This window comes from Haliotis rubra, unplaced genomic scaffold (genome assembly GCF_003918875.1).
Source record: "Haliotis rubra isolate DU_JTF1 unplaced genomic scaffold, ASM391887v1 Scf54, whole genome shotgun sequence".
In the NCBI taxonomy this organism is placed as follows: Eukaryota; Metazoa; Mollusca; class Gastropoda; order Lepetellida; family Haliotidae; genus Haliotis; species Haliotis rubra.
This window is the reverse complement of record NW_025767235.1, coordinates 394,870-409,010: the sequence shown is the minus strand read 5'-3', so window position 1 is coordinate 409,010 and position 14,141 is coordinate 394,870. Positions and strand designations below refer to the sequence as shown.

The 14,141-nt window shown below is 39.6% G+C and overlaps 1 protein-coding gene across 6 annotated transcripts in view; it reads right to left on the bottom strand.

The window, feature by feature from the left end:
* The window catches only part of LOC124253377 (endophilin-A3-like), a 62,575-nt gene that overhangs the window by 28,236 nt on the left and 20,198 nt on the right, over positions 1-14,141 (bottom strand). For all 6 annotated transcript variants that reach the window (XM_046687127.1, XM_046687129.1, XM_046687126.1 and 3 more), the window contains exon 4: positions 11,903-12,046. In XM_046687127.1, coding sequence (XP_046543083.1) covers positions 11,903-12,046 — 144 coding nt within the window. The remainder of the gene's footprint in view (positions 1-11,902; positions 12,047-14,141) is intronic.

Here is a 14,141-nt window from a genome sequence, read left to right as displayed (position 1 = left end):
TCGAACCCGGGTCTTCAGCGTGACGAGCAACCGGTTTAACCACAAGGCTACCCCACAGTCCCCCAACACAGCATCATAAAATATTCTTCTACATTTCCCAACTTTACAAGTCTGCTCCTCTGTAATACATGAAACAACTAGAAATAAAGTACACTATCCACTCCATAAAAGTCTCTCTCAAACTAAACATGTGAATCTTGATAGAAGCCAGGGATAGAAATACTTTTTTTTCTAAGTGTGCCTTAGGGCACCAGACAAATATTTTAGGTATGCCTTTCAGAAATCAAGTGTGCCACATGTTTTTAGAATAAATAACAATGCTGATGGTCATTTGAAATGTATTGTTATTATGTTAAATAAAGAAATTGGTTTATGAGCATTCAAATATGTATGGCATTATTCAATTTTGAGAAAAATAATTGTTTTGGGGATTAATTGACTAAATGTAAGTTATGTCTTAAAAAAATTAGGTGTGTCATAAGGGCACAAAAATTTTTTTAGCCGTGTCATTTCAGTATTTACCGTGCCATGGCACACTAATATATGGTGTATTTCGAACCCTGGAAGCATATTAACAGAATGTGATATGAAGTCCTATATGAAAGCTCTTGATAGAGGACGGACAAGCTGACATTGTTCTCTCTCTCTCTCTCTTTATTTGTACTCTTGTCCTAGCTGCTTGCCGAACCAATCTGTTAGCGATGCTACCCAACATGTTGACATGACAAACATCTTATTACACAAATCTGTTTAACATCAACAGATACTTCCACATTCCAAAAGAATATTTCAGCAAAACACCCTTTTTATATGTGGCAATGAATTAGAAAACATGTATGCCATGCAGGAAGCTGAACCGATGACTGTGCACAATCTGAGGAAGAAGTTTTGACAGCAAGTGTTTGTGTGCTGGCCCATGCTTCATCTTTGTAACAGTGTCAAAACATTGGCTGTTTATCTCGGATCCAGCTCTGTTTGCATTGCACAGCAGATCCCAACCAAAACCAGTCGTGAGGACACTACTGTTGAACCAAAATTCACAAAATTACAAAAATGAAGAATTTGCAATTCCCCACAAATAACCCCTCATTTCTACTTGAATGGTCATCCAGATAGCAGACTGAAATTAGGGTTGAAAATGTCTTCATCTAACTTCTCCAATATCAAACAATCACGTAAATATTTCACCAAACACAATGCTGTATAAAACGAGACAATATAAAAAGTATTGTCATATTTATCAGAAACATAACCAACCTCAAGACTACTTTCAGTCAACATCAATCACATAACTCCCAGCCATCAACACAAATGTCACATTCTTATGGCATATACCCCCCAAAAATGCGAACTCAGACCTAGAAAAGATGGCTAGACTTCCAAATGTCCTAGTTGTTGAGGACCTGTTACGTCTTGTCTCAATCCAGTGAGTTTACAAGACCCAACACTATATCAAGGGAGAAAGTCAACAAAACTAACAACAGTCATCATAGGATGACATATCCCCCCGGCCCCCACATATTTGAAAGAACAAATCATCTGACAGTTACTTAAAGTCCAGCTTGATTTATTTTTTTTAGATTAAATCCAAATTGTTTCCATTGAAATCATGTAAAAAAAAAATGCCATAAATCTTCAACTAGCAAAAGGCTCCACTTTGGGATCTGCCTCATATATCTCCCAAGTTTTGTTGAAATATTAAGAAGTTTTCGAGTTGTGCTCCAGAAACGAAGCCCACCCCTCCCTTTTGGGACTAAGTCCGAGTCTTTTCCATGGAAACCAGGAAAAATAAAAATGCCAAAAATCTGCAAATAGCAAAAGGCACCACTTTGGGATCTGCCTCATATATCTCCCAAGTATTGCTGAAACATATTAAGAAGTTTTCAAGTTGTGCTCCAGAAATGAAGCCCACCCCTCCCTTTTTCAGACTAAGTCCAAAACGTTTCCATGGAAACCAAGAAAAATAAAAATGACAAAAATCTGTAAATAGCAAAAGGCACCACCTTAGGTTCTGTTTGATATATCTACCAATTCTTGTTGGAAAAGTTAGAACGGTTTTTGAGTTATGCTCCAGAAACAAAATGATTACGAACGGACGGACAGGCGGATGAGGTGTCGACTACATCCCCTACCAACTATATATACAATCTGAGGGGGGGGAAAGAGGGGTTAAAAATACAGTCACCAGTGTTGAGTCATCGGTTTATTCCATGATGTTGGGACAATTGTACTTATGAGCCCAGCAATATGCACCATATGTTGTTTAAATAGTAAGTGATGTCATTGCAAAAATAAGTACTGGATAATATCAATTTGCTCAAGAGCTTTGAAACCTAAACTGCTACTGTTTCATGCATGATCTGAAAATGCTGACAGATCAAATTTCCATCATTTTGGATAGCCATATGGTTTTGATATTATGTTGGAAAATGTTATGTTTTATGACCAGCTGGTTCATTTCAACACAATCTACAACTGCCAAGTGCAATGCCACATCATCTTTCGTGAGATCATGTGTCCACAATGATACAGCTAAACTTCCCTGTGCTTTCCTGGCATGCAATGAACATGTGTTACAACTAAGTCCTTCACATATAAAACTGGTTCTCTTGCTTGTATTTACAATGGATTGTCACTTTGTTGAAGGAAAGAGGTGGGTTTACTTTCTGTCATGAATTTTTTATCCGCTGACTGTCATGTTTGGATTGCCCTTTGCATTTAACTTGATACCTTACAGACTTAACTAATTCATAAATGATAACAGACATAATGTTGTACTTTGTAAAATATCAATATCAATACTATCAGGTATATTTGAGTGATACTTTGGTTTGGTTCATGTCTTTTGTACAGGATTTCAGTTATATCATGGTGGGGTACAGGTCTTTTACTACCAATGACTGACTGACTGAGTTTGGTTGTATGCCGCTTTTAGCAATATTCCAGCAACATCAGGGCGGGGGACACCAGATATGGGCTTCACACATTGTGCCTATGTGGGGATTCAAACCGGGTCTTCGGCGTGACGAGCCAACAAGCTGTGGTGCTGATAAAGCAAGAAGTATAACCTGGGCAAATCTGGGACTCATTGCACCTTGTGTACATTTCAATGGCAACTGACTGAGAGTGATCCATCAGCCAAGGGTGGAAATATATACAGCATTATCATCACACTTACGAAATGTTCAGCAAAATTGTCGTAAACGGAACTGAACATAGCATCTTATTTTCAAGCACTTTCCGACCCGTGAAGATCCGGGTTAGAATTGATCTTCAGTAACCCATGCTTGTCGTAGTAGTGAAGCCTCGTTAATCCGGACGGTTGCGTTTCTCAGTAAATTCGTCGGTTCGCGAATAGTCGGACTACTGAATCAAGACCCAAGTTGCTTCCCTAAAATTACAAAAGCGACCGCGAATCTGGATAAAACAAATAAGCATTTAATGTAAAGCTTAATTCATCACATCAATAATAATTTTACCGAGTGACATCCATGTTGATCCGGCGTGTCTGATCCGTCCTTCCTCAGCACAGGTGAGGTAATGTCTAACAAGCGATCTATTGTAGTATGCCTTGAATGTCGAATTATTCCTGCATCCATCGGTTGAATATGAGGCGTGGTATTTGGTCACATTTAGCAAAGTTAGCGAAGCACACTTGTGACTTGCAGCATTGTTAAGTAAAAGCAAAATCACTTTTAGTCCGCGTGACCCGGATCTGTCTGTCAAAGTACATTAACCAATCACAAAACAGCTCACTTGTCATCCACGCCTTTGTATTGTGGTGTCAATCAAAGTGTAAATGTACAGTATCTTCAGTCGGGGAGCTTTTTATGTCTAATTAAAACAACAACCCAGTTGGCCAGTTAATTAAGTAAACATCGCGAGGCGGTGTTATTCTACGATTCGTGAACACGACTTACAGCGTCGGACTGTGAAGCAATTTACTGTTTATTTTACTGATTGGTGACAGCTACTTACCGTCGGTTCGGAAGCGAATTTCGGATTATCGAGGCAAATTATATAGGCATAGATTGGTAACAAGCTGAAATCGCCGGGGGCGAGACATCGGATTATCGAGTCGGACTAGCGGGGCTTCACTCATTTTAAATATGTCAGTGTGTATATTGACCATGTCACGCTTACTGCTTGTCATGTGTGAATACGTATCACCATAGATAGTGATACTATTAAACAGAAATGGTACATACAGCTACAATTTACTCAGATAAAAAACAAATACAGAGACTTGTCACAAAATCTAGACTAGACAACTGCTCTGTGTTGAAATTCAGCAACCACTGATCATAATCAACAACCACTAATTTGTGCCACATTATGGCTGGTTATAATTACACCATACAGACTGCTGACGTCTATTGTCATGAGAAAACATTCATAATTGATAAGCATTCACTGATCTAGATGCTGACTGAAGTGTCTGTGTATGCTTAGCCCATACCTACTTCGTGCTGACAGTACCAGATATACCAGGTCATGCTTCCTTTTCAGGTTAGTTTATTGTGAGCACACAATAGGTTATACAGACGACATTTAGTCCACAGCAAGTCACCATGAACTCACAGCGTGTCTTGACAACCATTGACAAATGTGCACCCAGTATAGACGCAGAAAGACATATACTCACTGTGCCCCAAGGGATGCACAATATTACAGCTACAATGCATAATAAACAGTTATTGGTCATTTCCCCCATCATACATGACCATCAATCACTCTATCATTGATTCACTCAAGGCTAAAGGAATTATCAAAATGCACAGTAAATGACACGTCTTTCCTTCCCCAAACCACCATATTGCCCCTGAGGTCCCTAAAAGTCAATAATTGAAGTCCCCTGACCCCCAACTAAAGGTTGTAACCTGAGAGAGCTGTATTTGGGGCTATTTTTCTTTGAACAAACCCATTTCACAAAGGGACCAGAGCACAAAAACTGTCATAAGATTATCTCAAAGCTAAGATCTCTTTGTGAAATATACCCCAGCGCTATATATGTAATATATAGGCCTGTCTACAAAGTAAAGTTTGGTACTCAGCTAGCCAATATACTCCTCGAAACGGGTCACACATCTTCATCTGGCCAATGAGAGGGCTCATCACATCCTCCTACTTATTACCCAGTACATGACATCAGCTGGCCTGTAGCTTCATAATGATATAATGAATAGCTTTTTAACTAAATGTTGTCAAATTACACTAATTAAGATTTTCCCTTCTACCAAATGCATAAGGAGCATCTGGACACACAAAAAACATTTATTAACAATTAAGACCAAAAAAGGAGGTTGTTTTATATTGTTACATGCTCAACAAGGTTGGCGTCACTAACAAGGTTGATGAAGTGACTAATTATAGCCAGGAAGCTCTCTCTCATAGCTAAGGGAAGTGTAATTTTTCAAGTGGTCACGTTTTCTGATGCATACATAGGAACCAACCATTTCACGTGCTTCTACACCTCGTACATCGTGAAACTGAAAGTTGATCAGAGAGTAATAATAAATCCTCCATGTGCACAGTGCAACATAATTGCAACACTTCCTGTCCTGTCCTGGTATCACTACTGCAGCCGTGGTATTTCCTATATCCTGTGTCATCCTCTTTGCTATCACCTAATGCTTTACCACAGGAATCTCTGCTGTAGTTACACCTAAGCCCTCATCTCATCAAGGCTGGCTCGCACAGTCAGATAGAAGATCCTTTTTCATTGATCACTTTCTATACGAATGCCCTGATTCCTGCAGGTCGCGAGCTGTTATAGAAATAACTGTTACAAGGCTGTAACAACAAAACAATTATGCATATTGTTCAGTTGAGAATTGAATTCAATATGTGCTCCTCCATTAGCTCCAAAATAGACAAAAGTGAATACTTAGTAGTAGATTTATCAACATTGATAATGAAGGAACTTTGCTAGAGACAATTGTCATCAGGACATTTTCATCATTTTAGCAAATCTTCATTGGACATTCTTTTATACCATCAGCCAAGTGAAAAACATCTTCAGTAGATTTTAGATAACAATCAATGCGCCAGAATATTAAATGATCTGAAAACAAGTTAACTCATAGACTGTTGATTTCACTGTGTACTCCCAATAAATGACAACCGGAAATCTGACATTGTTCAGCACAATAACGCATGCCATCCCCTATCCTATTATAAGTCAATCAGGAAACAGTTTATTACAACATAAAGCAAACACAAAAACTAACTGCTTGGTTAGCCAATGAAATGCCACTTAATCACTTGCTAATGATTTATTCCATTACTCTTGAGACATATTTGAATTGATAACTGTCATAACATGCTGCCAACAAGGACTTCAGATAAGAAGTATGCAACAATGCGTAGAGCTAAAAAGAAAATGATATATGCCCGTTTCCTCAGTTTACAAACCAAATCCTCAAAAACTCTCACTTGGCTATAGAGCCACACAAACACCAAAACCTGTTGTTGAGTTAGTGCAGCGACAAATGCATGATATTTGTCTTGTTGATCCCCAGTAATCATGAGGTTATTAATAAATACTGTCTGAAGACAAGGCTTGTGGGCAGTGATATGTATGCAGAAATACAGCTTTAGACCAGTGTGTATCCACCCACCCTGAGTGAGGACACCTGATCCTCTGCAAGGTATGTGGGGTCAAGTGTGCCTGTGTCAACACCTGGACAAAGCTGAAACAAATACACACCAGTTGGTCTCCCTGGATGGATGCATTGTAAGTGTCTCACAAGCCAAAGGCAGGCGACTGTCTACATGGGTTTAAGTATGCAGAAAGGAGTGCAGACAACAGTGTAAGCAGCTGCACACTACCTAACCCATGTGTGTGCCTTCCCTATGTACATGACTCTACTGTGATTGTGTACATGAGGGAGGGGGTTTTACGTCACTTTGAGCAATATTCCAGCAATATCACGGCGGGGGACACCAGAAATGGGCTTCATACATTGTGCCCATGTGGGGAATCGAACCCGGGCCTTCGGCGTGACGGGCGAACGCTTTAACCACTAGGCTACCCCAACGCCTCCTTATGTACATAAAGCAGGAAAATATTCAGATCATACTTGTTAATATTTAGTATTAATATCCTGTATTGGCCTTGATCAGTTACATGTCTAACGTGCTTCACGTCTGATGAAATACAAGGAAAAGGAGAATGCATGAGGTTTATTGTCAGCAAACTGAAGGAAATAAATTTCAAAAACTGTTACAAAGGAAGCATTTGCCTACTAATAGTAATATGAACAGTGAGGTATGGTGAGGTGAGGTCAAGTTCCGCACTCATTTCACTCCTACAGACATGCATTTATATGGCTGCTTCTGCTAATCCGGACTCAATTCAAGTTTATGGTGCTGGCCCACATGACTATGTATTACATAGATAACCCCACTCAGTCACATACCGATTCTAAGCCACCCAGTCCTCGTGTTATTCCCTCAATGATTCAGGGAGGGTAAGAGAAAGTACCATCTCTTAACATCTTTTGGTATAACACTGCAATGGGGATTGAACCACTGATCCAAATGTATAAACCACTATCCCATTGAAGTAGCAGAAAGGTTGCATTAAACCTTACTCAAACTAAAATCTTGTTAAAGTGACCAGTTGCGTGTACTGAGAGCCTTGTAACTGCTTCCAGCCCTGGAAGGTGTGATTTCCTCCTGAAGACAGTAGGTACGACTGTGACTACAGGAATCAATACCACGTTGTAGTCCAGCCACACTCGGTGAGCAGCACACATGGCCAGCGATCACTGGCCAGCCTCCCACATGAACCACTCTCCAGATGGCAGCCGTGTTCAGTCAGGATCATCATTCAGCATTGGAATGTGTCAATCCAAGGTCATTGTAACTTACATCAACAGTACAAAGTAGAAGCTCTCTCCATGACAACAAAGTCTTAGATATAATTAAAAAGGTTTGATATATGATTTTAAAGATTAAAATTTATCTTTTCAATATATTTGGCATGCATTTTTTAATGATATTAATAAAATACCTGATTAAGATATGAAAAGAACTGAACGTTTTTTTACTTACAAATCTATAATGTAAAATAAGATAAGAGGGAATTATACAGCAAGTCCAGACATTGGCACTTCACTGTGAGTCACATGTCTAACAGCATTGAGACAGCATGGACGTCTATGATTAAGCAGCTTGGTTAAACCAGTTTCGCTTACGTTAATTAACAATAATATAAACATTTACAGTGAGTGAGTGAGTATGGTTTTGCACTGCTTTTAGCAATATTCCAGCAATATCACGGTGGGGGACACCAGAAATGGGCTTCACACATTGTACCCATGTGGGGAATCTAACCCGGGTTTTGGGCGTTACGAGCCAAAGCTTTAACCACTAGGCTACCCAACCGCTCCAAAACATTTACAGAAAGCAGTTTCAACCATAAAATGAAGTCAACACAATACTGTATTATGCCAAACTAAGCAACATCACAGCAGAATTGTGCAACCCTTTAAATAACCATGAGATGTTGAATGCACCGACAACCTAAGACATAAATTGTACCAAAGTACAAAATCTGAGTGAGAGTTTATCATGACAAGGAAATAACCACTGACCTACCAACCCCCCTAATATGTGTGTTAATCAATGTGATGGGTGTTCCAGCATCCGTGATGGAGCGAAGTTGCACAATGATCTCATGTGTAATGTCATCATGTCTCCTCTCTCAACACAAGATTACATCAATACATCCTTGCCTTCAGTTCGAATTGGCCATATCTTAAGCTGGACTGCAGTTGCAGTGAACTAATTATTCATGACATTACTGATCGTAAATATCACATGAGATGACTGTGTATCTGGAATGCAATCAACCCTGTAACCTACCACCATTTACATTATCCCTGGAAAATATGTTGTGTGCTTGCACGGAACTATAACTCATTGAATTACATTCAACAGAATGCAAATCCTTCAAAATCATATCAATAGTAAATCAAAAATCATTTTTGTCATGTAAAAAACAAACAAACCAAATTCGATCTACCAGTGCTCTGACCACCACATTATTATCTGGGCCACGGAGACATTATACAAATGGGATTTAACTGCATTCTGAATTTGACATCAGGAAACACATGAAATATGTCATCTATAAAAGTTTGTCATAATTGCCAACATGAGTCAGAGTAATTAATTGTCAATTTAAATTGTGGCACAAGGCAATAAAAGTTGTGTTGCCACAGACCACCATGTGACTGTACAACACATGTTATAGGTGCTTGGAGATGTGATACGGGCTGTATACCATAGCATGGCAGCTGTCGCTGACATCAGTCCTAATAGGGCTTAACATACCACAATGAATATTCATGTTGGAGAGAACATCCCTAAACAAGTGTGCTACTGAAATTCGTATTAATATTTGAACTCATAAATATTGCATGCATTAAAACTGATTCCCATTATTCATTGTTCTCATGGACATTAATCATTATTGTTGAAGTCAGATATTTTGACAGAACAGAATTATTCAATTATTTGAATAATTTGTTCAAAATCTAAATCTAAAACATTGGAATGATGTCGCTATACTTAAATTAATTTTTTCTTAAATCACTCCACTTCACGATGTCTTCAATTTAGAAGACATCTTTCATGTTACTATAAGTTGGCGTTTTCCTCAAAGTCTAACAAAACATAGTGTGAGGGTGTTTCATGCAGCAGTAAGCAATTGAAGAGCATATTGATCATGATGACCTTATGTATGGTTCAACTTCAACCTGTTGTCAACAAAGGTGTTAATGAATGATCAGTGTAATGATTGGTTGACTTGTTAATCTTCTTTCCTTGCTTTGTACCTGACTGTTACAGGAACTTCTACAAGAGTGATCTGTCACTTGGTGAGAGTATTCCTAATCAGTCCATATACGTATAAAGGACACTATTAGTTTTAGTTAGTACTTGTAGCTTTTGTCAGTATTAGTAATGAAAATAGCTATTAGTTTTAGAGATATAGTCCAGACAAACAAACCACTATGATAGGGACAACGTCAAGCTTGCTCCTTGCAAAATGGAATAAGTAAAAGTACAACAAGCCTTGTCACTAAGGTGACATAATCCCCCGCCGCAAAATTATCAAATCAAACTTAAAAAGTAATGAAAGTGAAGGTCGTAATTTAAGGTGAAGTTAAATGTCAACAAAAACATGACCAGTCAACCTCTCTTGATATCTTGTTCTGTAGTTGTTCAAACGCACAAATATTTTCAAGACTGACTTTGACCTTGACATGAATGTCTTTGTGTATGAAATATGCAAAAATAGTAATAACTGCTTACTGAAAAACATTCAAGGGAAATCTTGAAAGTCCATGGAGAAAATCCAGTGAATTGTTCTTGAGATATCTCGCTGACAATCTTAACATGCAGTTTAACATGCTGAAATCTTCAAAGTGTCCCTGTGACCTTGACAATTATGTGAAAGTCACCAAACTTGACTGGACCTTGCACCTTCCCTAGATGAAGCTTGGTATCAAATATGAAGAAAGTCCAGTGAATGGTTCTTGAGATATCTCGCTGACAATCTTTACATGCAGCTTAACGGTTGAAATTTTCAAAGTGTCCATGTGACCTTGACAATTATGTGTCAATTATGGACCTTGCAGCTTCCCTAGATGTAGCTTGATGTCAAATATGAAAAAACTCCAGTGAATGGTTCTTGAGATATTTCACTGACAATCTTAACATGCTGGTTGACATGCTGAAATCTTCAAAGTGTCGCCGTGACCTCGAAAATTCAGTGAAGGTCACCAAAATCGAATGGGCCCTGCGCCTTCACTGGATGAAGCTTGATCTCAAATATGAGAAAATCTAGTGAACGGTTCTTGAGGCATCTCGCTGACAATCTTAACATGCAGCTTAACATGCTGAAATATTCAAAGTGTTGCTGTGACCTTGAAAATTCATTGAAGGTCACCAAAATCGACTGGGCCCTGCGCCTTCCTTAGGTAAAGCTTGGGTGTTGAAAGTGAAGAAAATCCAGTGAACGGTTCTTGAGATAGCTCACTGACAAGGGTAAAACGTTAAAGTCCCCTTGTGACCTTGAAATGAAGGTCAAGGTCACCAAACCTGACTGGGACCTTTCTTATACTGTGATGAACCTAGGTACCAAATATGAAAAGAATCTAGTCAACAGTTCTTTAGATATTCCAATTCGTACGTACGTACGTACGGACGGACGGACAGAGCCTAATACTATATCCCCCGCTTCGAGCAAAACGCGCGGCGGGGGATAAAAAAGCAACAAATAGCAAAAGGGAGCAATTGACAGCAGTATGTTCAAAGTCTCATGAATGAATACCTATGGATTTTAGAGATACAATCCTGGCAGAAAATGATTTGGGATGGACAGATGGACAGACAAGCTCATTGCTACATCACCCCATATTACATCCCAGGGGACAACACAGGCAGATAAAACAAGCTGGAGTTCACTGCTGGAAAGTGATAATCAGATAATTGTGAACTATATCAGTTGATGACAAACTATAATGCTTTCTCCACAGGTTTGAGTTACCGAGTGACGGCACTATGTATCCTGATGAGCCTATCCACTGGGACATATCTATACCTACAGTTAACTATTTCAATATATGACAAACAATAACGCTTTGGGGCACAAAGAAACAGCCCATTGGTTTACAGCTGAGAGTTTATTTTCATCCATTTGTCATCCGCCGAAGTAGTATTCATTTTAAGCAGGCACTCACAAGATGGTTTTTCTATAGCGTACATAACCTGCAGGCAATTTACTTCTAAAATAGACCTCTCATATGGCATTTGATGATTGTAAGTAATCCCCTGCGTTACGTATTGTTGTTCTGGAGGTGATGGATCCCATACTTGGTGGACTACTTACCAAAGGTACTGTCATCTCCAAGATCCCTGCCATGTTTGATCATGTGTTCTCCCAGGATTCCTTCTGGTTGTGGATACGGCGCCACCTTACCCTGGCCTCGGACTTTTGATAATGCATTCATTGTGGACAATTTTGCTCTTGATGCTGAAAAGAAAAAACAATGTTCAGGATATCTGATCTGACACAGAAAGAGGCCAAAAACATTGGTTCTTGAGCTGCAACTAGTGATAAAATATTGGTCAATCAATTCATCTAAACCATCAAAAACCATCTCTCATTTGGTGATGTCAAAACATCAGTGAAAGTAAATGGTGTTGTATGGCAAGGCAAAAAATAATTCAGCTGTACAGTTGCCTGCAAATGATCAAGTCTTGGTCAGGGAATATTGTGTTGTTGTTAGCAGACATACAGTGGCCTGTAAATAATCAAATCTGGTCCAGACACACTGGTAGTGTTAGCAGATATACAGTGGCCTGTAAATAATCAAGTCTGGTCCAGCCAACCTGGTGATTGTTAGCAGACATACAGTGGCCTGTAAATAATCAAGTCTGGGACAGACACTCTGGTGGTTGTTAGCAGACATACAGTGGCCTGTAAATAATCAAGTCTGGGACAGACACTCTGGTGGTTGTTAGCAGACATACAGAGGCCTGTAAATAATCAAGTCTGGGACAGACTCTCTGGTAGTTGGTAACAGATATACAGTGGCCTGTAAATAATCAAGTCTGGGACAGACACTCTGGTGGTTGGTAGCAGATATACAGTGGCCTGTAAATAATCAAGTCTGGGACAGACACTCTGGTAGTTGGTAACAGATATACAGTGGCCTGTAAATAATCAAGTCTGGGACAGACACTCTGGTGGTTGGTAACAGATATACAGTGGCCTGTAAATAATCAAGTCTGGGACAGACACTCTGGTGGTTGGTAACAGATATACAGTGGCCTGTAAATAATCAAGTCTGGGACAGACACTCTGGTGGTTGTTAGCAGATATACAGTGGCCTGTAAATAATCAAGTCTGGGACAGACACTCTGGTAGTTGGTAACATATATACAGTGGCCTGTTAATAATCAAATCTGGCCCAGCCACACTGGTAGTGTTAGCAGACATACAGTGGCCTGTAAATAATCAAGTCTGGGACAGACACTCTGGTGGTTGGTAGCAGATATACAGTGGCCTGTAAATAATCAAGTCTGGGACAGACACTCTGGTGGTTCTTAGCAGATATACAGTGGCCTGTAAATAATCAAATCTGGGACAGACACTCTGGTGGTTGGTAACAGATATACAGTGGCCTGTAAATAATCAAGTCTGGGACAGACACTCTGGTGGTTGGTAACAGATATACAGTGGCCTGTAAATAATCAAGTCTGGGACAGACACTCTGGTGGTTCTTAGCAGATATACAGTGGCCTGTAAATAATCAAGTCTGGGACAGACACTCTGGTGGTTGGTAACAGATATACAGTGGCCTGTAAATAATCAAGTCTGGGACAGACACTCTGGTGGTTGGTAACAGATATACAGTGGCCTGTAAATAATCAAGTCTGGGACAGACACTCTGGTGGTTGGTAACAGATATACAGTGGCCTGTAAATAATCAAGTCTGGACAGACACTCTGGTGGTTGGTAACAGATATACAGTGGCCTGTAAATAATCAAGTCTGGTCCAGACACTCTGGTGGTTGGTAACAGATATACAGTGGCCTGTAAATAATCAAGTCTGGGACAGACACTCTGGTGGTTGTTAGCAGATATACAGTGGCCTGTAAATAATCAAGTCTGGGACAGACACTCTGGTAGTTGGTAACATATATACAGTGGCCTGTTAATAATCAAATCTGGCCCAGCCACACTGGTAGTGTTAGCAGACATACAGTGGCCTGTAAATAATCAAGTCTGGGACAGACACTCTGGTGGTTGGTAGCAGATATACAGTGGCCTGTAAATAATCAAGTCTGGGACAGACACTCTGGTAGTTGGTAACAGATATACAGATATACAGTGGCCTGTAAATAATCAAGTCTGGGACAGACACTCTGGTGGTTGGTAACAGATATACAGTGGCCTGTAAATAATCAAGTCTGGGACAGACACTCTGGTGGTTCTTAGCAGATATACAGTGGCCTGTAAATAATCAAGTCTGGGACAGACACTCTGGTGGTTGGTAACAGATATACAGTGGCCTGTAAATAATCAAGTCTGGGACAGACACTCTGGTGGTTGGTAACAGATA